Source organism: Caenorhabditis elegans, chromosome III (genome assembly GCF_000002985.6).
Source record: "Caenorhabditis elegans chromosome III".
Lineage (NCBI taxonomy): Eukaryota > Metazoa > Nematoda > Chromadorea > Rhabditida > Rhabditidae > Caenorhabditis > Caenorhabditis elegans.
This window is the reverse complement of record NC_003281.10, coordinates 8,380,873-8,405,601: the sequence shown is the minus strand read 5'-3', so window position 1 is coordinate 8,405,601 and position 24,729 is coordinate 8,380,873. Positions and strand designations below refer to the sequence as shown.

Below are 24,729 nucleotides of genomic sequence, written 5' to 3'. Positions count from 1 at the left end.
TTTTTATTTTTATAAATTTTTTAGCCACTTTTTTATTTATTTTGCTGGAATAAATCAATTAAGAACGCTTTCTGTAGAAAATTTTAGGTTATTTTATCTCAATAACTAAATGTTTACTCTTCGATTTCTGAAAATCGTATCTTTTCACATGAATCGATAAGTTATATTAAAATTTACAGAATGCAGTGGTTTGGTGGCAACGTAGCGACTGCGATTCAAATTTCCCGTAAGAACAAAGCTCTTCTCATTGTATATATCACCACGGATTCGGAAGATGGCCAGATTTTCGATGGGTTTTGGCAACATATCGATTCGTCAAATCTTTTATGCGCAGTAGTGGGAATAAAACTGAAAGCTGGTGAAACTTCTGCCCAGCAGTTTGCTGATATTTGTAAGTTGGAATGTTTAAATTATAGCAGTTCAGCCAAAATGTTATCTTTTTAGATCCTACACCAATTCTGCCAGCAGCATATCTAATCGATCAAAATGGAAAACCTTTGGAAGTCATCACTCCGCTCGTTGGAAAAACATATGACCAGTTCCGAGCCAAATTTGATAAAGCTACTGCTCAATTCGTCAATGGGATGCCAACAGCAGCTGCAAATCAACTTTCAACACCTAGTCCTTCTCCCGCCCCTGTCCAAGTACCAGCGTCAACGGATGCCCCAATCCCAGCCCCAACACCTGTTACAGCACCAATTCAATCTTCATCAACTTCTCAGGAAATGACTCGTGAACTTGCAGAGAAGGTAGCAAGAGCTAAAGCTCTTCTAGAGCAAAAAAAGCAAAAAGATGCTGAAAAGAAGCGAGAGGCCGACAAACATGTAAAGGAAGAAATGACAAAAGCACGCGAAGCAAAACAGGAAAGAGATGCTGAAGCGTTGGTCAAAGCAGCGAAACAGAGGAAGATGGAAAAATTGGCAGCCGAAAGTGATAAGAAACGAATTTTGGCCCAAATTAAAGCTGATCGGTAAGATTTTAATTTAGTGTTTCTAAAATATAAATATTTTTCAGCGAAGCTGCTCAGAAAAAGTTCGGGAAACTTGTGAACACTGAAAACGCTTCGGAGAATACTGAAAAGAAACAAGAAACCACTGTTGGAAAGGCTGTGCCATCAGACAGGTTAGAAAATTAATTGATAACTGATAATTTATGAATTTATTGTAGGTGTCGTCTACAAGTTCGACTTCCTGATGGTTCTACTTTTGTAGAAGAATTTCCTTCAAATGATGTTCTCAATTCTCTCGTAGAGATCATTCGTCAAAAGCCCTCTATTGCTGGAACTACTTTTGAAATTCAGCAACCGTATCCACGCCGCATATTTACAAATGATGACTATTCGAAAACATTCCTCGAGAATCAATTAACACCCTCTACCGCACTTGTCGTAATTCAAAAATCGTCGGGTTCCTCTTCAAATTATGGATCTTTCTCGCTCAGTACTCAAACCGTATCCTTTGTAACATGGGTTTTATACCCACTCACTGCTTTTTGGAATATTTTCTGTGGTATGATTGGCTGGAATTCTACCGGAAAACAACAAGACTCGAAATCTAAGAAAAACGATGGGCCATCTACATCGGGTCAATCAGGATCACAACCACAAAGACGCGGGATGCCAAGGAGTGCGGAAGTTCGTCGGGTTTGTGTGCATTGTTATTTTCTTTCCATAATGAAATTATTTTCAGCGTGGAAACGTCGCAGGGCTTGAAAATCCGAATGAAGACGATCCTGAAGAGCGAGCCAGTTTCAATGGAAATTCTACTCAGTTCATGTAATAATGTAAATTTCTTGTCGCCTGTGATTCCAACACCAAAAGTTCATCGCCATGGATAATTTATTTTTTGCTCGTTTATAATTCGAATCGAATAAAAGTTTTCATTTATCCCAGATATGTTCAGTTTTCTTGCTGAGTTTTCGGATTTTAAACCATAACTTTATACCTATTCTTTACAATGTTAAAAACATATTTTCTCAAACTCTATTGTGTTAAGATGACAGAAACAGAATCCCAGAAGCAAATAAAACTGGAAATATGCATCGATAATCTGGAATCTGCGGAAAATGCTGTTGCCGGTGGAGCTGATCGATTGGAAGTTTGCTCAGCTTTACAACTCGGAGGGCTCACTCCATCCGTCGGATTTGTGTCTATTCTGAGCTACAAGTATCCCGATATTCCACTTTATTGTATGATTCGCCAACGGGCAGGCGATTTTGTGTATAATGAAGACGAAATGGCAGCGAATATGGAAGACGTTGAATGGCTCAAAAAAGCTGGTGCCACAGGATTCGTTTTTGGAGCATTAACATCGTAAGTCGGAGAGTTTTAAATTGAATGAAACAAATAAATATATTATAATTTTATTTCCAACATGTTTAAATGAAAAAAGAAAAACATATTCTTGTTTCATTTCGAATTTTTCACCATTTTCCGCAAATAAATTCTCAATCAAGTTTATCAATAAAAATTTTACATAACATTTAAATAATTATTTTTAGGCTGACTTAATTTTTGAACAATGCGGAAAGCTTGTTTTTAAAAAACATTTAAAATGCATAGACATGCGGCAAAATTACGAAAGAAGTTTTGTAATTATAACGGTTGATTGCTCTGGATGATCCACAAAAAATTTCAATTTTCAGAGCCGGTTCATTGGATCGTACATCATGTCAATCAATAATTGAAACTGCCCGTCCACATCCTGTCACATTTCATCGAGCAATTGACGTCGCCTATGACTGGAAAACTTGTCTTGAGGACGCTATTGATGTTGGATTCAAAGCTGTTTTGACAAGTGGACAAGAGCCGTCAGCACTCGACGGAGTTTATATCATTCGAGAAATGCAAGAACTTCACAAAGGAAAGATCGATGTTCTCGCAGGTTGTGGTGTGAACAGTTCGAATGTCGCGAATCTTGTCGAATGGACTAAATGTCACTGGTATCATGCTTCAGCTTCTGTTGCCAAGAAAAATGCTCCATTGAATAAGGTGTCAATGGGAAAACAGGACAATCAGCCATCACGTGTCACTTCTTTGGAAGAAGTACGGATGTTGAAAGCGACATTGGCCCCCGTTTAATTATGTTCAATTCTTTTTCATGTCATATTCCAGTCTATATTGCATGCTTCATCATAGTTTCTAACATTTTCATTGTGTTTTGCAATTAGTTGGCTAGAATTTTTCTGTACCGAAAGTTATTTATTAATTTTAGAAGCTCACTAATCAATTAGATATTCGAAGTAGCATGTTTTTTTACTCTACGGGATTGTGAGGGTTATCAATTTATTTATGCCTAGGCAACTTTAATATAGGAGTTGATTTGAACTTAATTAAAATTTTAAATTTCGCTCCTCATTATTTCACAACCTCTCAAATTTTAGACCACGAATGTATGCAAACACGCGCCCTGAAGATTTGTTCCTTCTCTCAATTTCTCATTTTTTTGCTCTACATTTTCTCTCGCCATTTTTTATCATCCTTTTCTCGCATTTATGTTTCTCTGGTCACTCTTTCTCTACCTGCTGGAGGAACTGATAAACGGTTTATTTGAGTAATAATTTTTACACCTTTTTTCTAAAAAGAGTTTGCCTTTTTTAGTCTGAATACTATAGTTTATACTTTCCAACTTTGTTTTTTTTTAATTCAAAAGGTTTTCAAAGTTTCTAATTTCAGTGATTAGTGTCACCTAAAAATGACACAAGTCCTCGTTCGTAACGGGATTCAAGCTGTTGGAGATGGCCTGACTAGCCTAATCATTGTTGGAAAGAAGAGTGTCTTGAAAAATGTGACTTTCGAAGGAAAATTCAAAGAAGTCGCACAAAAGTTTGTTACAGGTTCGGTTTTGGTAGATTACACAAACGCGATGTTTTTTGATTTTTGTCCAAAATTACGGTACATGGTCACTTTCGTTTAAAAAAATTCATATATATCTAGAGATATCTATATACATACTAAATATTAAACATATATTAAATAAAAACACATACATTTTAACAAAGCGCGGAAGAGACTATGGAAACATACCCGTGCGGCATTTGGTTTCGGCATTTGAACAAAATGCACTTTTTCATAAATATGAAAATACGTATATGTATGAAATAGCATACGATGAGAAGCCTGACTCTTAGGCTTGTCACCAGTCAAAAAAATTTCAAAAAAAGTTTACCCCTGCTCGAGATATGCACCCAAATGCCGTATGGCGAATGCCGTATGCCGTATGCCGTATGACGTATTTTCATATTTATGAAAAAGTGCATTTTGTTCAAATGCCGAAACCAAATGCCGCACAGGTATGTATGGAAAATCATGAACCATTCAGAATAAATGAGATTTTGAAATTACAGTACTCTAAAAGACCCACACCTCCCTGTAGTTTACAAAAATGTCTCTTGTCGAGACCTGGTACCGTATGGTTGGTGTAAAGAGAACAACATTTTGCATCTGCAGATGGTTCATACTTTTCCATAATATAAAAATAATTTCAGATGGCGACTCATGGAACTCTATGATTTCTCGAATCCCCGCCTCAGGACGTCATCCTCTTCACTACGAGCTGGCTCATTTGATCACTGTCCCAGATGCCTCTTCACGTGGAAATACCCCCACTAATGCTCATTCGATATATAAGGAGTTAAAACCAATCAACTATCCTGAGGATACAAAGAATGTTCATTTTGTGCTGTTTGCTGAATATCCAGATGTTCTTTCTCACGTTGCGGCTATTGCTCGGACCTTCTGCAAGTTCTCGATGAAAACTTCAGGAATTCGTGAACTGAATGTGAATATCGATGTGGTTTGCGACAAGGTATGTGACAACTATCCTTCATTTTGATATATTGATCTGTATAGTTTTATCATCACTGATAGACAGCAGACACCATGTGCTTGCTTCTATTTGCAAAGTCAGCCTGGAGACTATTCTTTTCTGGAATTGTGTGCTGATAATGTAGAAATACGATAAGAGTTTATTGCGTAGTGTGACGAAATTAAAAAAGAGGAACTAGTAGAATCATTTGATAGCTTCTGCAAAATTCGGCGGTCTTCATGAACTTCCGTTGATAAGAAAGTTATGTGTCCTTCAAGATCTCAATCTCAAAATCCGAATTAATTGTTTTGTTTTAATTGAAAAACAAACATTCAATTTCTTTGCAGCTCACCAACGAGGATGCAGTTTTCCTTACTGATCTCTCAGAATCGGTCCGTGAAACCGCAAGACTCATCGATACTCCAGCCAATATCCTGACTACTGATGCTCTTGTTGATGAAGCAGTCAAAGTTGGAAATGCGACTGGATCAAAAATAACAGTGATCCGTGGGGAAGAACTGTTGAAGGCTGGATTTGGCGGAATCTATCACGTCGGAAAAGCTGGTCCAACACCACCTGCGTTTGTTGTCTTGTCCCATGAGGTTCCTGGATCGACGGAGCACATTGCACTTGTCGGAAAAGGAGTTGTATACGACACTGGAGGCTTGCAAATTAAGACCAAGACTGGAATGCCAAGTATGAAAAACTTCAATTATTATTTATGAAAATGGATTTTTTCAGATATGAAAAGAGATATGGGAGGTGCCGCTGGAATGCTTGAAGCTTACTCTGCTCTTGTCAAACACGGTTTTTCACAAACTCTCCATGCTTGTCTCTGTATTGTTGAGAATAATGTCAGCCCAATTGCAAAGTATATTTAACTTCAATTCAATTTTACTTTATGATTTAATTTCCAGCAAGCCTGATGATATTATCAAAATGTTGAGTGGAAAGACCGTCGAAATCAACAATACTGACGCAGAAGGTCGTTTGATTCTTGCTGACGGAGTTTTCTATGCAAAAGAGACTCTCAAAGCAACAACTATATTCGATATGGCTACTCTGACCGGTGCACAAGCGTGGCTTTCAGGACGTCTTCACGGAGCTGCTATGACAAATGATGAACAGTTGGAGAACGAAGTTGGTCATTCATTAAAAGAATAACAATTTAATTTTTACATTCTTAGATCATCAAAGCTGGAAAGGCTTCAGGAGACTTGGTTGCCCCAATGCTTTTTGCCCCGGATCTTTTCTTTGGTGACTTGAAATCTTCTATTGCTGACATGAAAAATTCGAATCTCGGAAAAATGGATGGACCACCATCTGCAGTCGCTGGCCTCTTTATTGGTGCTCACATTGGTTTTGGCGAAGGACTACGTTGGCTTCATCTTGATATCGCTGCTCCCGCTGAAGTTGGAGATCGTGGTACAGGATATGGTCCAGCTCTTTTCTCGACTCTTCTTGGAAAGTACACTTCAGTGCCTATGCTCAAACAGTAATTGTCCCGTATTCAATGATTTCAATATACGTCATGTTTATTTCTGTGTATTATGTCTGGGTTTTTACTTATTTTATTTTTAAACTGCATATAAATGGTGAGGTAAATACATATCGAAACCTTCAAAATCACAATTAATAAGTTGATTGTCAAACATTGGAATTATTCACGATTACGAGCTGACCACACACATCCGGCTAGACAAGCACAAAGACATACGAAGAATCCAATTATGAATATGACAAGAAATACTCTGAAATTCAATCAAAAATAAGTGTTCTTGCATTTCTGAAAACTTTTTAAAAACAGTTAAACTCACACAACCCATGTCTCCAATTGTATACAACATTCATAAGGACTGTAGTCACAACAACGCCAACGATAAAACACATTATCTGCTCCACATCTTCTGGAATAACGAAGAGTTGAACAATGATCTACTCAAAATAAACAAACCCATAACCTCCATATCCACCATATCCACCGTATCCTCCAGCCATTCCACCAGCCATTCCAAGAACTGATCCAAGTATTCCACCACCACAATTACCGTATCCACCATATCCGTATGACATTGTTTTTTATTCTGAGAAAAAAAGATTTTGAAAGGAACAGTAACCTGTAAAACTAGTGGACATGGAGACGAGAGTACAAAAATAGAACATTATGTAACATTTTTCGTAAAGTTTGAAATTTAGACAGTAAATCTCGATGGGACCCAAATATTACACATTTAACAGATGCAAAATTTAGCGTAATTTGCGCTATAGGTGTACGGTACCGGTCTCAACACGAAAAATTTGTTTTAAATGCAAAAAAGGTGTGTGCCTTTGAGGAGTACTGTAATTTAAAACTTATGTGGAATTTTAATTGATTCTTCACCATATCTCGATTTAAAAAAAAAGATCTCAAACATTTGAAAAACACATAAATTTTTAAAAAATCGTAAGTAAATCTATGAAAAATCAAACAAAAGTTTGAAACTACAGTAATCCTCAAAGGCACACAACTTTTTGCATTTAACAAAAATGTGTCGTGTCGAGACCAATACCGTTTTTTTAATCGCAAATTTTTGCATCTGGGTAATGTAAAAATGCGGAAGTATGCTTCTCTCGGTATTACTATCATGCGTTTCGTAAAGTTTCAAATGGAAATTTTCATGCCCTAAAATTGTGTCTCCCTTTAACAAGCGACTCATTAAATTGCAATAATTAACAATTTTTGTACCTTTGGAAATAAATTTGAATGAAATTTTTTAGTAAAAAAATTAAGAAATTTCAATTCAAAACCATTCCAAAACTCATAAAAAGGGCGAAAAACGGAGCAATTGGAGCCGACTATTATTATATGTACAGCCTGTTTTCGTCGGGAAGATGACCTCTCCTGAAGTCTGAAGTATCGCACGTTTTGTAAACAAAGTGAGTAAGAATATATTGGAATGGCGGACAATTTGCACAAATACTGTTTAGATGACACATGATAAATGCCCAAGAATTTATTCCGTTTCAGGACTTTATTCGTTCATTTGCTTTATGGATATTTGAGGCTCGCTTTATTCATCTGTACAAAAAAAAGATTAGATCAATGAGAAGTTGAATTTTGATAAAACTAATTTGAGGCTATTCTATTCCATTAGAAAAATGCTTAAATTATAGATATTCAAATGGAAAATGCCAAAACAATTTCTGTAATATGAAAATAGAAGTAAAAGTTGTTCCATTGAGAAAGTACACAAATACTGCCTACAACGACATAAATGTATGATCCATATGACTATTCGATTCTCGAAAACCAATTTCTCGCTTCGTTGTCTCCTTTTTGCCTGAAAACCGCCCATTTTTTCTGTATCGTCATCCTTTCTAAATAGATTTGTTTACAGAATATTCGAACGAGTTTTTGAAATTTTTCAACAAAATGGTCAGGGCACTCCCCTGGATACTTGTTATCATTTTTGGAATCAATTCTGAAGACGAAAAAATACATGGAAATGTTTGTTTAGAGGAGGTGTGGAGAGCAATTGTAGAGTGGACACACTATTTTTATTTGCTCATGTGCATGTTTCCTCATTTTGGGTAGAAATTTAAATTTATTCTAAAATTACATAAGATTTTAGCACACTAAGAATCCATTTAGTAATTGACTAACAATACAATTTAACACGAAATAGTAAGGTATAATTTTATGCTATTGCCATCTGTGTATTACCGTGTCAATGACGCCGGGCAGGGTCCCTTTCAAATGGATTTGCATGTCATTTTATTTGTCTAGGAAAACGCCCTAACATTGTCAATTGATTGTATGTTTTTTAGTCAGAATTTCGATTTCTTGAAGAACGTTTCATGTATACTGTAGGAATAGGCAGTAGGTAGGCTAGATTGCTTCAAATCATCAATGTGCCTACAAAAAACCGTAGATTGGGGAGGTTGCATATATGAATGTATCACAAGCCTTGGATGTCCATGTCCAAAAACGCTGAAAAGTAATCCACGATCAGTACAAACGTACCTTCCTATTGGCCTTTAAACCGGCTTATTTAACTAGTCTTGAAGGTTGAAGATAAGCTACGCACAAAATTTAAGGAACACATTAAGTTCCATAATTTATTTTCCAGTTTTCTTCATTGACTTCATTGTCATTTTCTTGCTCCAATCAACTTCCGGTGTCATCTGAAGAGTGTCATAAATTGAATTATCCGGAGCTCTCGAGACCTGAAAACTCATTTATTGCAACATCAGAAAATTGAGATTTAAAACCTACAGTATCTTGGGGTGGACGAATCATAGGAGCTCCTTCAATTGGGTTTGGAGATGGCTTATTTCCAGGAGTTGGGCCCAATTCTGACATTGGAACTACGAGATTATCATAAATTGAACAATCAGAAGCACTTTGGTCGTTTGCCTTCTTAGGAGGACCAAGCATCATTTGAGAATCCACCTGCAAAAGTCAGTAAATTTTATATGTGCTGTCTCTGATTAATTGTGAATTACCGTATTTCTAGTAGGACGAGCGACGGGAGCCTTTTCAAATGGATTTACATGTTCTTTCTGTTCAGGAGAACGTCCCAACATTGCCAAATTATCATATTTTGTTCTGTCAGAATTTTTTGCATCCTTTTCATTATTTTCGGGGCCAATCATAAGCCGGGAACTTATCTGAAAAAAAAAGAAAAATGTATTGAATGAAATGTCTTAACTTACGGTACTGGAAACAGTCGGTGCGACAAGACTTATAATTATACCCATTTTTTCAAATTTCTGGATTTTGGAACGAGGTAGATATGAAAATAATGAAGTTTCTTTCAAAAATTGATGAATGTGAATATGATTTTAATTTGAATAAAGTTCAAGTTTTTTCTAATTTATACGGATAAAAGTTTTTTAGGCATTTCAAAGAGAAATCAATTTTGTTTATCTGAGAAACCGTCGGAAAACATCAAGTTTTTATCAAAAATATAATTACTAGTGCCAACATTTTTAGTGCATTCAAGTTTCAAACTTCTAAATTGTAATTTACGGTTCACGCAAATGTCTGTCTGCCTTATTGTGGCCCAAGCAGTGGAAATGAAAAAAGTCACCTGTGGAATGAACTCCTGGAGGTACGGAAAAAGCGCGAAATTGCCCAACTCCACATTTTCTGATCAATATCAATATCTAATATTGAATTCAGTGTTTGGATGTGAACAGCATATTGCAAATTCAGAATATGCCCGTCAAAACACCTTGTCATTAAATTAAATCCAAATAATGTTTGGACTACGGTAGAAGTTAGTTGCAGTAAAAACTGTACCATGAAAAGGTATTCTCACAAAACAATTCCTAACATTTTACAAAAACTTTTTTCCCAACCCAAATACCAATTTTCTCAGTCAACAAGCATTGTGAATTAGGCAATCTAAAAAACCAATCTCCTGTTCCCTTGAGTCTCATTTAATTCTCCTTACAGACACTCATTTGTTTTTATTCTTTTTCCTTTTTTTGCATTTCTTTATTTGTCTATCGTCAGACAGTCATTACATTCTCATTAGGCATTTAATGCGTGTCAACCCATTTGACATCTTCCAATGGACAAGTCTCAAGTTACAATAACAATGCATATTCAACTTGTTGGATTCCTTTTGGAATATTCAAGAAGATGTTTCAGTAACGTCACAACGTCTCTCTTCATCTATTTTGTCTGAATCTCTTTGAGCGGCTCTTCAAGATGATGATGGCAGTAGAAGATGATAACGGTAGATAGTGTAATAATGAGAGACATAGAGAAATGAGCATCTTCGTCTTCTTATTCTTCCAGTCAGCTTCTTCTTCTTCTTCTTCAGCTCCTCGTTTCCGTGTCGCTGTCTCCGTTTCCCGCCGAGCCGCTCTCCTGGTCTTCTACCAGACTCCGCCTCTTGGTTGTTTTGCGCTTCTCTTTTTCTCCCTTTTGACTCTTTAGGAAAGCGACACATAGAGAGTGAGCTTATTTGTTGGGTCACCAACAGATATCAGATTCCTCCTTTTTTATTGTGTTCACTTCACTGAATTTTCTCTAGGATTTTAAGAAGATTAACTAGGTTCTACAAGGGCCTATAAATGGTCTTTAGATTGTAGACAGTGGGGAACTTCCTTAAAATTGTTCCTATAGTACTAAAATGTTGAGTTATCATAGTGCAACACTTTAAAAATATTTCAAAATTTTTTTACAGTCAAAAGGTGATAACAACTTGTTTTTATTAATTCTGAAAGTTTACCAAAATATTTTTTTTCTACGATTTTCAAACATCATGTGCGTTTCAATTATTCTTATTTTAACAAAGAATTGTTCTCAACACACTGAGCTTTTATAACTCCTTTCTTGTTTTTTAACTGGACATTATTCAATTTTTAACTTGTCTTCAGATTTAAATTTTTTAATGGATTTCCAAAAGACAACAAACTTCGAAGTACTTCAGTCAGGTGGAGCTGAATATGAACTTACAGATGTTGAGATTCAACAATTGAAGGTTAGTTTGATTAGATTTTTAAACAAAAAACTTGACATGAATGGGAATTTTGAACTTTATGGAGTTCAGCGGAAAAATTTGGGAAAAACGAAAAACTATGGAAATTTTTAAGAAAATGAAAAATTCAGTGTTTGGGATTAATATTGTATTTGTAATTTAGAAAGGTTTCCTTGATTTTTGTTTATCTTTATCCAAATGGACTAAACTGGAAAATTGAACCCTCAACGTTCTGAACTTTTGTTCAATTTACTTGAATCAAAGAAAATTTGGGGTTTATCTCAGTTCGAGGCTGTAATTTTTTTAAAGAATCTTTGAAAACTTGTGAAGCTCCGTCGAATTCTGAAATTTGTTTTTGCATAAAGAATATAAAATTCTTTGAAAGCTCATAACAAGTCAATATTTCTCTCCACACGTTGTTGTTCGAAAATATTTTTTTTAGATTCTAAATGTGAGTTTATGGAATTTTCTGAAAATTTTATCAAGTTCTTCTGATGAGTTTTAAGCTACCAATACCTTCCTTGTATGTAGGTTTGATTCATGACATATTCTGAAAAAACGGAAGCATCGGAAAAAGAACATTTCCGTCGACTTTTGGTCTTTGAATTATTTTTTCTTTTTCTTTTCTAGTGCAATTTTTTGCGATCTGTCAGAACATATTTTTTGGAAAATTGACAAGAAGTTTTTTGCTCAAAAATCCTGACAAAAAGTCCGTGACGACAGACTTCTGCGAATTGTGATTCATTCACAGACATGGGAATAATTTGACATGAATGGAAAATTTTCAGTGTAAATTTTAGAATAACTGAATTTTTAAATTCGTAGTGTGTCTACGTATGCATAAAATATTGTTCCATTGAAAGAAAAAACATTCTAGATGTTTTCAAATTGGGGGCTTCTTTGCAAGAGTTGAATATTTCTGCAAAACAAAAAGAAGAACATTTTGTTTTGATTTTTGAAATATGCGCCCTGTGTCTGAGACAAATTATGGCTTCCGTTTTGAATTATTAACAGGAACGAGAAATCTTGAATTTGGAAGCAATTTTTTAGAGAAAAAACAGGCAGATACGTGGCCGCGAAGCACAAAAATCTATGACCGAGTTTTTCAGAATTTTATTAGTCTCGTTCTAAATGTTCTTACAAGAACTTCTCGTGAAGAGGATTTAAGAGAAAGTACAAAAAAATGTTTCGGAGTGGTCGTATATTTCTTGCTGAAAATTTTCGTAGTTTGATTGCATTTGCCTAGAATTACTAGAGACACTAGACAACAAATGATTTCCAAAAAATTAGAGACAACCCCGTCTGAAAAAATTAGGCCGGAATTTTTCTAAAAAAAAATAAAACCCCAATTTTATCCATATTAAACACTGAATGAACTCGTTTTAGTAACTTTAACAATCATTTTATTATTTAAAAAAAAATGATCTAGATGAGACATCACGGGGCGTCCCCGGCGCCCATCTTGCCTCCCGATGTTTAATTCGTCCTGAGGTTTTTTAATTGTCAAAATAATACCACATGAGCTTTTGCCCAGAAAGTGCTTTATTCAGAAATAGATTCTAGAACACCAACTCGTAAACTTTCCGTGACTTCTTATAAAATGATCCTGCAAGAAAAAAAACGGAAGAAGTGTCATTTTCTGTCTCCTTAAACTTCATATCCATAACTTCATCAAATTTCATGCACATGCATAAATTTGCAAGTATGCGCGGGAAAAAATAACTCTTCGTCTCCTCTCACAAGAAAAATGTATCATCTATCCCCACTCCGTATCGAATGACTAGGGAAAAAATGAGACTGCTCAAAATGATGCAATTGGCGGTGAGCTTGTCTCGGGGCAGAGCACATGAGAAAAAGGTCTTGTGTCTTTTCTTTTTTCCCCTTATTTCGGATTATGCTCGTAGTGTGTGTGTGTGTGCGATAGGATCGGAAACCGATTCACGGGTAGAAAAAAAGGAATGAGATACTAATTGAGTCGATCGGAGATCATTCTTTTTTTGAACAAAAGAAATACACTTAAAGTTCAAAGAATAACCCTTTTCGATATGAAGACGTCAGAATACTGAATATGAATTCGTAATTTCCATATTTATTCCTATTGCCAATTTATGGCTTTAAGTCGTTCAAGTAGGGTGTCCTAGAGGCTTTACTACTGGAAAAGTACGAAGGCAGGCATCCAGTGACTGTTTTATATACCTGAAGACGACCTACAATAGGGCAGAGTAAAACATCATTGGACAATTCGGAGAGCTGCAAAATCACAACACTTTCAGAAAAAAACCAAAGCCAGTCGATGGTTCCTGAACAAAAAGGGTAAAGTTATATAGCAACTTCTGCCAGGGTGGCTATATTCTGCCTACCTACTTGCCTGCACTATATTTTCTGTTATTTTCAGCGGTATAGACTCGATACGTTTGATCTGTGCTGAATTTATGTCCTAAAAGACGTACATTGTCTGGCTACAATATGCTCTGACGCTTGGGCTCATTTTTCTCCGAAACGGGTGGTTCAGTTTTTGTAAAATCAAATGACAGTAACCATAAAAAAGATCCTAATTTTGTAGAGTCATTATTGTTGTTCGGTTGAGCACATTTGTACTGTTTGGATGCACCATGTTTAGCTCACAAAATTATTAGAATTTAATTCTCTAGAAAAACTGCGATAATTTGTAATTTGTTTTCCAGAATATCGAACTTTAGGAATACCACAGGATTCCAGATTCTGACATTTAGATTTCCCCTTTTCAACTTGTTTGCGTGTACACATAAATTAGAATTTTCTCATTGGCTTAAGTCGATGACGATGTCCATCGCCGTTAATCCATGAATAATTCTGCAAATTTCCTCTTTTTGCTTGACTTTTGATTTATTTTTTCCTTCTTCCGACAAAAAACAAAAAATTGAAAAAAAAATTAGGAAAAATATTTGTTGGGGGAAATTGTAAAGAGAAAATGAAAAATACATGTGTCTTTTTACAATTTTCAACTTCCATTCATTTTTCTTCCATCTCATCCATCTGATTTTATGTCATTTCTTCTCGTGTTCTTACATGAGAAAATAGTTGGCAAATTAAAAGAGATTTAGAGAAATCAAAAGAAAAAAAGAGTTCTCGAGAGGATGTCAAAAACAACTGAAGTCAGAACAATATGATATTCTATTATGAGAAGAAAAAGAAGAAGAACACATATAACTCGAGAGAACACAAAAAAAACATACACAAAAGAAGAAAGAAAACTCATCAAGAAGCAGAATTTTTCAGACAAAAAATAAATAAATTGATCTCTGTTTTAACACCAATTGGGATTTTTAATTTGCAAACCGGAAACAAAATAGCTTCTTAATGTGAAGATCGGAAATTTGAAAATTTGTGTAGAATTGATATTTATTACCATGTGACTAGGAAAACCCCCTTATTGTCAGCAGAACAATTTTATTACTTTTAAACTTGAATTACAATAACCCATTGGTTAGAATTTTAAGGATCGAAAATATTTTTCCATGACATAATAAAGTTCAGAAAGCACACTTGAACCCAATCAGACTTCCACCCACATTACCAAAAAAAAAGTCCAAAAAAAGAATGAAAAGTATTCTATTTCCAGGAACACAATCAGAAGCGTGTGAAACGTGTCGTCGTATTCGTTTCAATTGGAATGACACTAATCGCATTAGCTCTTGTTGCTTTCTCGTTAGCATTGGGAAGGAAGATTGATCTGATGGGTACGTTGAACTTTTCTACTGAGCTATCAGAAAATATTCTCCCATTTCTAAATCTAAAATCTCCTTTTTCGAAAAGTTTCCCGTTTGACCTATTTTTTAAAATATGCCTACCTACCTATATCTCCGGCGATCTATTTGCCTTGTTAAACACTCATACATTAAGTTAACTAATAAATCGTCTTACAATGCAGACAATAGGCAGGTATGTAGGCAGTAGAACTCTAGAATTTTTGTTTTGTTGTTATATTCCATATCTGAAGAGCATTTCAAATTTCTTTTTGATTTTTCAAACTGCATAAATGACGTGATTTGAAGTGGCTTTTCACAGAGCATTTTATGCTCAAGTGGGAAAAGATGAAATATCGAGATGATGATGATGCCTGACGTCAAGATGGGGTTATTTATTGGATTGGAAGCAAGAAAAAAAAAGTTTGCGCTTCATAACTCTTAGTTCCTTATGATGCCCTCAGCTGGGAATCTTAAATAAGGGAATGTCTTGAAACTAAAAACCGAAATTTTATACTTAAAAATATTTTTTTCAGTTGAACAAAAAGTGGAGGAACGAATGGTAATCTACTCGGTGCATGGAATTGAGCTCACTGAAACGAGGAGTTGAACATTTCAAATTGTTTTGTTGCACATATTTCTCATGTTAAACCATTTCGGGTTAATTTTATTCCTGTTTTGTGTATATATTGATATGATAAACAACTTTAAAACGAACTGCAGTGTACATTAACATGGTTATAAAATGCTATTGATATGAGAAGTTTTTTTTGTTATCAGTCAAGCCGAAATTTCGAAACTAAAAAGCATCATAGCAACGTGAACTTCCAAAAAAAAACATTTAAAAAAAACGAAAAAAACAAAATTAAAACTCAGTTCCAATTTGTGTTTATGTATTGAACACAATTATCACCGATTTACTTCATTTTTAAACATCATCCACTTAAATTGGTATAGTTATGCTAGAAGACAAAGGTGAGTTATCTATAAAAGAAGTTTTGAAATGCCTTCCAATTTCAGAAAAAAGTCCTGCAAACTGGGCTGCCTGGTGCTTCGGACTCATCTTGGTTGTGCTCATTTTGATAGTCACTGGATACATGTTTGTGGTGTATCTGAGATCTCAACGAAAGAAAAATCAGTTGGCTGATGAGACTGGAGGGATTGAGATTGAAAATAGTATTCGTGATCCGGTGGTTATTAATAACTCATTGGCTTCTAGAAGTTGTTCGGAAAACAAGGTATGCCAGGTTTCTCTATGTATTTTGTTGTGGTGCTACTTCAAATAAAGATCAAACTAAATGGCGTAATTTCCCAGCTTCTCACTCCAGCATATTGCCAATTCTCTGCTGCTTCTTCTTAGTTACAGAAATCTGTCAATCTTAGATTTATCCTCTAACTTTCAGGTCAAAAAACAATCGCCTGAATCAACGGAACAAGACGATTTTTCCAAGACGACTGTTGATGAGACCATCAAGGAAAAATCTGAGAAGCAGCCGAAGACTTGTGCACAAAAGCCGAAAGTTCCCATTCCCAAAGCTTCCACGCCAAAAACTGAAAAATTGGTATCCAAGGAGCCAAGTACGGAAGAATTATCGGTAAAGAATAGCCTAACGGATTTGAAAAATGAAGCAACAAAAATGGCAAACACTTCTTCTTCTGCAAATAGAACAGGAGAGATTTCTGTCGAAATCGTTTCTCCGAGTAAGTATTTCCAATGTCTTCTGCCAACTCATAATTTAATTCCAGAGCCAACCACCGCAGTTCAAGCTTCAACTCCTGAAAAACCAATGTCAAGTGCAGAATCTGCGATGGAATCCTCGATTGGAAGTGATATTTCGACTTACATAGTCTCATCAAAGCGAAGTGAAGTGAATAATTACAACATGATAGGTATTCACTGATTCATTTCCAGAAAAAAAAACTAATTTAAAACATTTCAGAAGCTGGTCGAACTCCGCCAATGTCATTTAGTGAATCATATGCTCAAACTGCTATCCCTACAGCAAACACTCCTCCAACTGTGGTTCATGTCTCGAAACCATCTTCTGAAACATCCGTGTCAATTCCACCATCTTCTGCAGTCAAAAAGTAACTCAAATTGTTTGTGTATTAAGAATAAAATGAATTATGTGCAATTTCTATAACACATTACCAAATAAAAAATTCAATTGGGTAAAAAACTGTTCTTCCTTTTCGCATTCAGAATAGATTTTATTGTTTTCTGAATTCAGACTCAATCATCACACTGGTAAGGAGTTTATTTCATTTAAATAAAATTTTTCATAAATTTCTGTCGTATCAAGTGTAAGTAAGTAATAAGTAGTATATTGGCAAAATGGACAATAGAGATGGAATAAGAGTAGGTCAACAAATAAGGCCAGATGGTGATATCTTCCTATTTAAATGTACTAAAGGTTCCGGGAAAGAGCTCAAATACTTTCCTGGTAAGAATCGATTCTAAATTAGCAGTCTTTTCTTGCGCACCGAGAATAAGGCCAACAGAGTAACAACCACTAGCCAATTCATCCATCTTGTACCATTTGTTTTGTAGCTCCAAAATGATTGTCCCATTTTTTCCTATTCTTTCTCTACCTGAATATTCTTTAGAAAAAGTGCTGAAACATATGGATCTATTGGGAAAGTAAGTTTTATAGTGTTTTTTGTTCCTATTATATATTAAATGTTTTGCAGATTGATGTTGTCAGCAGTTTCCAATAAAATGAAGAATTTTATTCGATCGTGCAAAGTAATAAAAATAAAAACATAGGTTCATGTAGGTGTTAGATTTTTGATTGATTTGTCAGGCTATTTCACATTCTGCCTTTGTGGCAATGGTAGTTTCGAAATAAAATGGCTGGATTCAAATTACAAACAATGTACGAAAGATTGGAAATTAGAAGGATTCAGTGCAATAAGTTTTCTTGGTCACATTTTGTTTGTGTCCAACAAGACTGAAGTGGATCGTATTGATGTTACCAAAGGATGGGTAATGCTCGAGTTTATGGAAGAGTTTTTAAACGAATTGAATGTTTCATTGTTTGCTGTCCATAATATCGCCAACAAAAATCTAGTTTATAAGTTTTATTATCCAAAATACACAACCTAAAAAACACACTCGAGCAAAAAAAAAACAATCACATATATTTAACTCTTTCTATTGTTTCCAACTGCCTCTGCCAACTTGTCCAATTCGGAACGCCACACAGATTTCCAATCTGCAGATTCAGCTGCTTCAAGCTCAGTTCTCCGTCGTGATTTTCGTTCTTCCAATCTTTTCATTTCATCAGAAGTTAGTCGTGAGACCGGCATTTCAAGAAGGTATCCGTAGTTTGCCTGAAAATTCAGATATTGAAAGTCTTCATAATTGATTAAATTTACTTTTTTGGAGTTCTTAGCAATAGTTGCCATAGGATCAACTCTGAAACCCATTTCCTGAAGTTTTTCTTCCAATTGATTACGTCCCATTGATCGTATCTCAATAGTTCCATTGGTCACCATTTCGATGAAATTGAGCTGAAATTTTCTGATTTCAGATTTCTTTTAGATATTTGAAAACGATACCTGATTTTCAACATATATCAGTTTTGCTTCACATTCCTCTTTTTGAATTTTCAGCCGTTTTTCATAAAGATCTCTGCGAACTTCAAAAAATTCGGCAGCGATTTCCGAAATATTTCCGAATTCTTTCAATTCTCCATTTCTATCAAACAACACTCGATTTTCTGTTAAGCTTGTCCGAAGTTTGAAATAATTCAGAAGATCCGAGTTGCTCTTTTGTAGAAATCGTGACGATTTCTTTCTGTCAAGAGTTATTCGAAAATGTACTCGTTTTTCGGTATGCCGTTCGGAAAACTCTAAAACTGGTAATGTCTCCACAATTTTCGACAGCTTCTCCTTGTATTTTGAAGTCCAGATTCCAATTGGTAGTTCCACAATCTCAATGGAAAATGTTGAAGCATTCTTTCGTTCTGGCCGTATCAACTGAAAAATATTAATTTTCATAAATTCAATTTTTTTAAATTTCGTACTTGAATCTTCCCACTGCTGATAAACTTTGTGGGTGTAACTACTTCAAGTTTTCCTCTGAACTCTTCATAAAACGGCGGTATTTCATATTCCGTCGAGATCGAATCAATTTTTCGCCTAATCATATCAATAATATCGATTGGATTTCGATTTGCAATTTTAGTTGACCATCCAGTACCAATACCTTCAGTTCCATTAATCAGAATAAGAGGGACGATTGGGCATAACCTGGAACAGTTTATAATTTGTTTTCTAAGTTGAAAGTTAATATTACGCAAACGAAAAATTTTGCGTCAAAACTACGGTACCTGGTCTCGAGACGACATTTTTTTGTTAAATACAAAAAGTGTGCGCCTTTAAAGAGTACTGTAATTTCGAACTTTTGGTGCTGCGGAATTTTCATAAATTTTCCATATTTTTCAGCGGTGCTGTATCCTAAAAAATATGTTGATAATTTTGAATATAATGATCAAAATTGCACTTTTTCAAATTTCGAGTGTATTTTTTGGAAAAAAGTAAAATTTTAAAATTTATGAGTTTTTCAGAACAATAGAATTTGTCGCGTTTTTCGTTTTTTTTTGTTTTTGAAAAAAAGCGATAAATAAAATTTCCGGTAAAAACACAAAAAATCTACAGTTTTTAGGATGAAATTGTTTTAATTATGAAAACTATTGAACAACATAATTTTTAAATATCTGATCGTGATAAAAATTATATAAAATAATCGAAAATTCAGTAGTACCACAAGTTTGAAATTACAGTACTCTTCAAAGGCGCATTTGTCGTGTCGAGACCGGGTACCGTATTTTTTTCACAAAAATGACAAAATTTAATACCACGTTGGTTCCACAACCATTCCCTCTTCTACATTTTTTTGAAGGAGATCATCATCCGCCTGTGGGAAAAGCAAACGAGTTGTTGGACTGAAAATCTATTTTCTTAATTTGTTTTTTGTTGCACGTATCCTATAACTCACGCGAGCGCAGTAAAAATATATCTGGCAGAAGCTGCATCATTTCCTCCTTCATGACGTGTTCCGAACTGTCCAATTGGTTGAAGAAGTGGAAGATTCGAAGATCCACAAAATGTTTGACCCATTCGAATGATTGTTCTGACCAGTGATTCTTCTCCATGATGATATGATTGTCGATGTGCAACTGCTCCAGCCAACTGAGATACTTTGATTTCTGTCGATTCATCCATATTATTCAAAAGTGTCCAAAGAATCTTCCGTTGAGATGGTTTCAAACCATCAATCAGAGATGGAATTGATCTTCAAAAATATAAATTTAATTGACAAATTGATCTTCCTTGGGATCAAGGCCGTCCATTTCTTGATTCTTGATTTCTTGCACATTTTGCCAGAATTATTGATTCTTAAAAACGTGTAGCCACATTTATTATTTCTCACTATCCATCATTTTTCAAATATTTTTGTTTCTACAAAATCTACAGTAGTTTTTCAACAAAATCTACAATGATTACTGCCGAGAACGTAAGAAAAGAAAAGACCGAAAAGGCCAACGAGGGAAATGAGAAGGCAAATACTGGTTTACTACTTGATCTTTTACTACGTATCTCTTTTACTACAACATCTCTTTTACTACGAATTCCGCATCTAGATCTTTTACTACAGTTAGCTCTTTTACTACGTGATATCTTTTACTACGATTTGACCACATAGATCTTTTACTACGGAAAATACTTTTTTACTACCTCATCTTTTACTACGTGGATGTTTTACTACGTTTTACTCTTTTGCTACGGACGCATTTTTACTACGTGGAGGGACACTGTTGGGTTACTGTAGTTGTATATGTGTAAGTAACAATTTTCAGATTATATAGTATAGTTTTTTATTAATTTCTAGAAATTTATTCACTATGAAATGAGCAGAACTTATTATGACCATTTGGATCTAGAAATTAAAAAAAGGGTTGAACTTAAGGGAAATTCGAACAAAAAGCCTGGTGTCAAATCAGGTGTAGAGTACGAATTTCTCGGATTCAAGTTCATTCTCACTGGATTCGTTGAGATTCGAAACGTTGCAAGTCCTGGAGATAAGGAGGAGATGTGGCATTCAGTCGCGTGGATTCGGAACGGAAAAACCTGGACGATCGCTGACGATGACGAATTCAGCTTCTCCAAAGACCAGCCGAACCTCGACTCCATCCGACATACGGGCCTTCTTTTGTTCTCAAGAGTATAATAATGTAATTCTCATTTTATGTTAATAAATATTTTCGAAAGAATTAGTTTTTTCTTGGTTTTTTTTGGCAAGAATTCCCGTTTCTTGATAATTGCAAAAATTTTCTCGTTGGACGGCCTTGCTTGGGATACCTTTTTAAATCGACCATTCCAAATTGCATAAGTTGCCCATCAACGAATTCTTGATAACTTATTTCAGTTTTACCATCATCTTCATTCGTAATCTCATTTTCTGATCTTCTGATCCATTCTTTTCTCTCGTCACTCTTATCTCTATCAAAAGCCATTCGAATAGCATCATCATCTGTTGTTCCAGTGTATTTAAAACTGAAAAAAATAAAATTTTGATATTTTCTCCGTATTGGAAGTTACTTACTTAACAGTATGATGATCTAAATCACTGAAATATTCTCTTGCTTCATTCGAAGTTGAAGTTCCAAGTCCTTTATAATATTTAATTTTCCATTTTCCTCCTTCTTCAACATCTGCCCATTTCCGATATTCATTCATTGAGAAGAATGATCTAACTTTATCTCCTTTCTTTGCTTTCAGTAGTGGTGTTCGGAATGATTGAATGAATCCATCTGTATGCACAAGACTTGGCCAGAATTTATGAATAAAATTAACAATTAGTCCCTTGATGTGACTGCCATCCTCATCCTGATCCGCCAAAATCAAGAGTCGACCGTATCGAAGAGACTCGCGAGTTATTGAGTTCGAATCTTCAAATTTCAATCCAAGAATTCGGAGAAGATTCGAAATTTCTTCATTCTTCGATGCACGGGCGTCATCTAGATTTGATACGTTCAACAGTTTTCCTTTCAGTGGAAATACTCCATAAGTTTCACGTCCCAGAACTTCTAAGCCGGCAAGAGCCAAAGCTTTCGCCGAATCACCTGAAAATGTGTTTATTGAATAGAAATTCTTAGTTTCAATACGGTAACTGGTCTCGACACGGCAATTTTCTGTGAAATACAAACGGATGTGCGCCTTTGAGGAGTACTGTAATTTCCACCGATTTTCTAGTTTTTCTTTAAAAACAACCTAACTATTAAAATATATATTAAAACCTAGTAAATGTTTAATCGTTTTTTGATAAATAAATACATTTTTGACGGAAAACTATAGAAAATCGGTGGAAATTACAGTAATCTTTAAAGACGCAGGGACCTAGTTAATATGATACCTTCTGTGAGAATCAATGTGCACTTCTCTGCCGTTCCCGTAATTCCAGCCCATTCAGCGTCTTCTAGCTTGACAATATCTCGAACTGAAGACACTGAAACTCGTTTTCCTGGTAATTTCTTCTTTTTCATATTCAATACTTCTTCCACAATATCCTCTATTAATCCACTCTGTTCCGCCCATTCTGCTGTTTTCTGAAAAAATTTTAAAAATAGTACTGAATATACTAATTTTATATTTCTAACCTTCGCATCACATTCAAAAATTGATCCAAAATTCTTGGCTTTCGTCGTCAAAGTTTCTTTAGTTTGACTTTCAAAAGATGGATTTTCAATGAGACAATTGATAAATATAGACAAATTATTCTTGATAACTGCTGGTTTCACACTTTTCGTAGGATCTCCTAACTTTGAATCTACGATTGGCTTGATAATATTCACTATTTTATCCATCACATAATCCACGTGGCTTCCCCCTTTCTCCGTGTTGATATTATTCACGAAGCTAACAATTTTCGGAAGGACCACATGAGATTCTCCAAAGAAATTATTCCGTTTGGCCACGCCCACATGCCATCGAGGTGTTGGATGAAGAAATAGAAGAGACGAAGAGTCATTGAACATTTTTACATAATCTTCGAATCCGTCTACATCACATTTTTGGCCATTTAGGTAAACATCAACATCTCGTGGAAGAGTTGCAGCAACTTCAAATACACGTCTTCCGATAAGATCGATGACGTCATCGGAGAGTTTATCTATTTGGAAACGTTCAAGATCAGGAACAAATTCGACCTGAAACAAAAATGGTTTTTATCTTTATTATGAGATCCTATGGGTCTCATTTGGTATTTGACGGCAAAATCGGAAATTTAAACGTTTTTAATTATTTTCGCATGTTTTTAAGAATTTTTTTTATTTCATCAAAAACATAACGGTAAACGTTTGAAAATTGACAAAATCGGCGAAACTAATTGAAAACGTCTGAAATTCCTGTTTTCCACCAAATACCTAGCGAGACCCATGGTTTGGGGGAGGAGCCTATCGAAACTTCATACTTTAGTGTAGTCTTTGACTGTTTCATCTAAAATCTCGACAACTTCCGCCTCATTACACTTTTTCATATTGTCATACCATTTCTAAAAATTTAATAAATTAATTCAATTAATTCCTCGATTTTATTATCAGAAACCTGTCTAAACCGTCGTTTTATTCTTGTATCCACTGTTTCAACGATAAATTCCTTTGAGAAAATATTACAAAGTTTTGCACCATATCCATTTCTTCCACCAACTGTTTTAATTTCAGAATCATCATAATTTGATGAAGTGAATAAATTTCCAAAGACAAGCGTTGGAACATAAATTCCTTCGGTTGGATGAATTTCCACTGGAAGTCCGCTTCCGTTATTCCATACCGATATTCGTGCGGTTTCTCTTAAAAATTTATTTTTAAGGATATACATTACGAAGACGCGAATTTGTGCAACAAAAAACGGTACCCGGTCTCGACACGACAAATTTTTGTTTAATGCGAAAAAGTGAAAAAGATAGTACTGTATCGCCAAACTTTCGTTTTTGAGGAATTTTGTTTCTTATAAATTAATGTGAATTTTAGATTTTTTTAAAATCATATATTCATCGGAAAACCATTTATGAAAAATTGAAGAAACGAGAATTTAAAACTACAGTATTATTTAAAGGTGCACGTCGATTTTCATGCATTTACCAAAACAATTGTCGTGGCGAGACAGCGTATCGTAGCTTTGTCGCAGAACATAAATTCCTGCAATATATTTACCTATCTAACCATACTTCCAACCGATTCATACTGGAATCTCTTGCTTTATTATCAGCCGCATTCACTAGAATCTCATCGAAAATCTTCAATAATCCAGGTGGATAAGTGACTTCTTTTGCAATCATTTTTCTATTTTCTGAGTCTCTGAGCCAAATAATTTGATCTTCTCGCATGGCGACACCTCCAATATATGTATCGGGTCGAAGTAATACATGTTCAGTTGGACTTTTCTTTTCATATTTTGCTGCAGCCTCTTCAAAAAGAAATATTTTAGCTAAAGTTTTGAAATTCGATTATTACCAGAAGCAAAACTAGTAGAAGGAATATTATTACAAAATGAACGAGTATTTTTTAAAACTACAGTAGTCCTATGTGACGTGGAAATGCAGAACTTCAAGTGACGTAGAACCCGTAATCGATGCATAACTTATGAAACCTAAATATATATATTCTATATTTTAAAATTGTAAACTGAAATAGATTGGAGACATCAAAACTGTACTGACTA

The 24,729-nt window shown here is 35.0% G+C and overlaps 8 protein-coding genes and 2 non-coding genes across 14 annotated transcripts; 6 read left to right on the top strand and 4 right to left on the bottom strand.

The window, feature by feature from the left end:
• The first annotated feature begins 179 nt into the window (after nucleotides 1-179).
• Nucleotides 180-1,884, top strand: ubxn-4 (UBX domain-containing protein 4). The gene is made up of 5 exons (NM_001382940.2): nucleotides 180-391; nucleotides 445-970; nucleotides 1,015-1,122; nucleotides 1,168-1,642; nucleotides 1,689-1,884. The coding sequence occupies exons 1-5, from the start codon at nucleotides 181-183 to the stop codon at nucleotides 1,776-1,778; spliced, it is 1,410 nt and encodes a 469-aa protein (NP_001370812.1). The 5' UTR covers nucleotide 180; the 3' UTR covers nucleotides 1,779-1,884.
• A 110-nt stretch (nucleotides 1,885-1,994) lies between these two features.
• cutc-1 (Copper homeostasis protein cutC homolog) lies at nucleotides 1,995-3,553 on the top strand (the record flags this gene model as incomplete). The annotated part of the gene is made up of 2 exons (NM_066454.6): nucleotides 1,995-2,311; nucleotides 2,644-3,553. The coding sequence occupies 2 exons, from the start codon at nucleotides 1,995-1,997 to the stop codon at nucleotides 3,077-3,079; spliced, it is 753 nt and encodes a 250-aa protein (NP_498855.1). The 3' UTR covers nucleotides 3,080-3,553.
• A 120-nt stretch (nucleotides 3,554-3,673) lies between these two features.
• On the top strand, nucleotides 3,674-6,410 carry lap-1 (Leucine aminopeptidase 1). The gene is made up of 6 exons (NM_066453.5): nucleotides 3,674-3,834; nucleotides 4,486-4,805; nucleotides 5,153-5,501; nucleotides 5,547-5,676; nucleotides 5,723-5,945; nucleotides 5,993-6,410. The coding sequence occupies exons 1-6, from the start codon at nucleotides 3,693-3,695 to the stop codon at nucleotides 6,302-6,304; spliced, it is 1,476 nt and encodes a 491-aa protein (NP_498854.1). The 5' UTR covers nucleotides 3,674-3,692; the 3' UTR covers nucleotides 6,305-6,410.
• Nucleotides 6,359-6,891, bottom strand: ZK353.2 (uncharacterized protein). Its single transcript, NM_066452.2, has 3 exons — nucleotides 6,760-6,891; nucleotides 6,623-6,712; nucleotides 6,359-6,556 (listed from the first exon to the last, which is right to left on the bottom strand). Exons 1-3 carry the CDS (start codon nucleotides 6,876-6,878, stop codon nucleotides 6,466-6,468), a joined length of 300 nt encoding a protein of 99 aa, NP_498853.1. The 5' UTR covers nucleotides 6,879-6,891; the 3' UTR covers nucleotides 6,359-6,465.
• A 1,986-nt stretch (nucleotides 6,892-8,877) lies between these two features.
• ZK353.3 (uncharacterized protein) lies at nucleotides 8,878-9,617 on the bottom strand. Its single transcript, NM_066451.5, has 4 exons — nucleotides 9,501-9,617; nucleotides 9,291-9,455; nucleotides 9,061-9,237; nucleotides 8,878-9,011 (listed from the first exon to the last, which is right to left on the bottom strand). The coding sequence occupies exons 1-4, from the start codon at nucleotides 9,543-9,545 to the stop codon at nucleotides 8,904-8,906; spliced, it is 495 nt and encodes a 164-aa protein (NP_498852.1). The 5' UTR covers nucleotides 9,546-9,617; the 3' UTR covers nucleotides 8,878-8,903.
• A 736-nt stretch (nucleotides 9,618-10,353) lies between these two features.
• Nucleotides 10,354-10,470, bottom strand: ZK353.12. Its single transcript, NR_052518.1, has one exon. It is a non-coding gene; the product is annotated as an Unclassified non-coding RNA ZK353.12 (non-coding RNA).
• A 707-nt stretch (nucleotides 10,471-11,177) lies between these two features.
• On the top strand, nucleotides 11,178-15,720 carry ZK353.10 (Cell division protein FtsL). 2 transcript variants are annotated; one of them, NM_001313003.2, is made up of 3 exons: nucleotides 11,178-11,281; nucleotides 14,880-14,997; nucleotides 15,540-15,720. In NM_001313003.2, exons 1-3 carry the CDS (start codon nucleotides 11,192-11,194, stop codon nucleotides 15,611-15,613), a joined length of 282 nt encoding a protein of 93 aa, NP_001299932.1. In that variant the 5' UTR covers nucleotides 11,178-11,191; the 3' UTR covers nucleotides 15,614-15,720. The 2 variants fall into 2 exon arrangements, with proteins under 2 accessions (NP_001299932.1, NP_001040895.1); NM_001047430.3 differs by lacking the exon at nucleotides 11,178-11,281 and having other exon boundaries at nucleotides 14,930-14,997; nucleotides 15,540-15,711.
• ZK353.11 lies at nucleotides 15,235-15,383 on the top strand. The gene has a single exon (NR_052517.1). It is a non-coding gene; the product is annotated as an Unclassified non-coding RNA ZK353.11 (non-coding RNA).
• Nucleotides 15,721-15,962: 242 nt separating the features above from the next.
• On the top strand, nucleotides 15,963-17,136 carry ZK353.4 (uncharacterized protein; the record flags this gene model as incomplete). Its single annotated transcript, NM_066449.3, has 4 exons — nucleotides 15,963-16,241; nucleotides 16,407-16,704; nucleotides 16,750-16,893; nucleotides 16,944-17,136. The coding sequence occupies 4 exons, from the start codon at nucleotides 15,963-15,965 to the stop codon at nucleotides 17,093-17,095; spliced, it is 873 nt and encodes a 290-aa protein (NP_498850.2). The 3' UTR covers nucleotides 17,096-17,136.
• A 938-nt stretch (nucleotides 17,137-18,074) lies between these two features.
• Nucleotides 18,075-24,657, bottom strand: R05D3.12 (the record flags this gene model as incomplete). Of its 4 annotated transcripts, NM_171214.8 has the most annotated exons (14): nucleotides 18,075-18,336; nucleotides 18,382-18,516; nucleotides 18,565-18,984; nucleotides 19,032-19,257; nucleotides 19,866-19,952; nucleotides 20,006-20,302; nucleotides 21,370-21,564; nucleotides 21,614-22,133; nucleotides 22,424-22,616; nucleotides 22,668-23,216; nucleotides 23,480-23,560; nucleotides 23,614-23,857; nucleotides 24,222-24,474; nucleotides 24,522-24,657. In NM_171214.8, 14 exons carry the CDS (start codon nucleotides 24,643-24,645, stop codon nucleotides 18,148-18,150), a joined length of 3,513 nt encoding a protein of 1,170 aa, NP_741252.2. The 4 variants fall into 4 exon arrangements, with proteins under 4 accessions (NP_741252.2, NP_001368211.1, NP_001129839.2 ...); NM_001379830.2 differs by lacking the exons at nucleotides 18,075-18,336; nucleotides 18,382-18,516; nucleotides 18,565-18,984; ... (1 more) ...; nucleotides 19,866-19,952; nucleotides 20,006-20,302 and adding an exon at nucleotides 20,872-21,225 and having other exon boundaries at nucleotides 24,522-24,656; NM_001136367.4 differs by lacking the exons at nucleotides 18,075-18,336; nucleotides 18,382-18,516; nucleotides 18,565-18,984; ... (7 more) ...; nucleotides 23,480-23,560; nucleotides 23,614-23,857 and adding an exon at nucleotides 24,073-24,206 and having other exon boundaries at nucleotides 24,253-24,474.
• Between the last annotated feature and the right edge of the window lie 72 nt (nucleotides 24,658-24,729).

Excerpts from the sequence above, each read along its gene's own strand:
- ubxn-4 (NM_001382940.2), top strand. The coding sequence starts at position 181 with ATGCAGTGGTTTGGTGGCAACGTAGCGACTGCGATTCAAATTTCCCGT. Across the intron at positions 392-444 it reads CCAGCAGTTTGCTGATATTT|ATCCTACACCAATTCTGCCA; the intron begins GTAAGTTGGAAT and ends TTATCTTTTTAG. Across the intron at positions 1,123-1,167 it reads AAGGCTGTGCCATCAGACAG|GTGTCGTCTACAAGTTCGAC; the intron begins GTTAGAAAATTA and ends AATTTATTGTAG.
- lap-1 (NM_066453.5), top strand. The coding sequence starts at position 3,693 with ATGACACAAGTCCTCGTTCGTAACGGGATTCAAGCTGTTGGAGATGGC. Across the intron at positions 4,806-5,152 it reads TCGATGTGGTTTGCGACAAG|CTCACCAACGAGGATGCAGT; the intron begins GTATGTGACAAC and ends ATTTCTTTGCAG. Across the intron at positions 5,677-5,722 it reads AATGTCAGCCCAATTGCAAA|CAAGCCTGATGATATTATCA; the intron begins GTATATTTAACT and ends TTTAATTTCCAG.
- ZK353.2 (NM_066452.2), bottom strand. The coding sequence starts at position 6,878 with ATGTCATACGGATATGGTGGATACGGTAATTGTGGTGGTGGAATACTT. Across the intron at positions 6,713-6,759 it reads GGTGGATATGGAGGTTATGG|AAGATGTGGAGCAGATAATG; the intron begins GTTTGTTTATTT and ends TCGTTATTCCAG. Across the intron at positions 6,557-6,622 it reads CAATTGGAGACATGGGTTGT|AGTATTTCTTGTCATATTCA; the intron begins GTGAGTTTAACT and ends ATTGAATTTCAG.
- ZK353.3 (NM_066451.5), bottom strand. The coding sequence starts at position 9,545 with ATGGGTATAATTATAAGTCTTGTCGCACCGACTGTTTCCAGTACC. Across the intron at positions 9,238-9,290 it reads CTCGTCCTACTAGAAATACG|GTGGATTCTCAAATGATGCT; the intron begins GTAATTCACAAT and ends TGACTTTTGCAG. Across the intron at positions 9,012-9,060 it reads TTCGTCCACCCCAAGATACT|GTCTCGAGAGCTCCGGATAA; the intron begins GTAGGTTTTAAA and ends ATGAGTTTTCAG.
- ZK353.10 (NM_001313003.2), top strand. The coding sequence starts at position 11,192 with ATGGATTTCCAAAAGACAACAAACTTCGAAGTACTTCAGTCAGGTGGA. Across the intron at positions 11,282-14,879 it reads TTGAGATTCAACAATTGAAG|GAACACAATCAGAAGCGTGT; the intron begins GTTAGTTTGATT and ends TTCTATTTCCAG. Across the intron at positions 14,998-15,539 it reads AAGGAAGATTGATCTGATGG|TTGAACAAAAAGTGGAGGAA; the intron begins GTACGTTGAACT and ends TATTTTTTTCAG.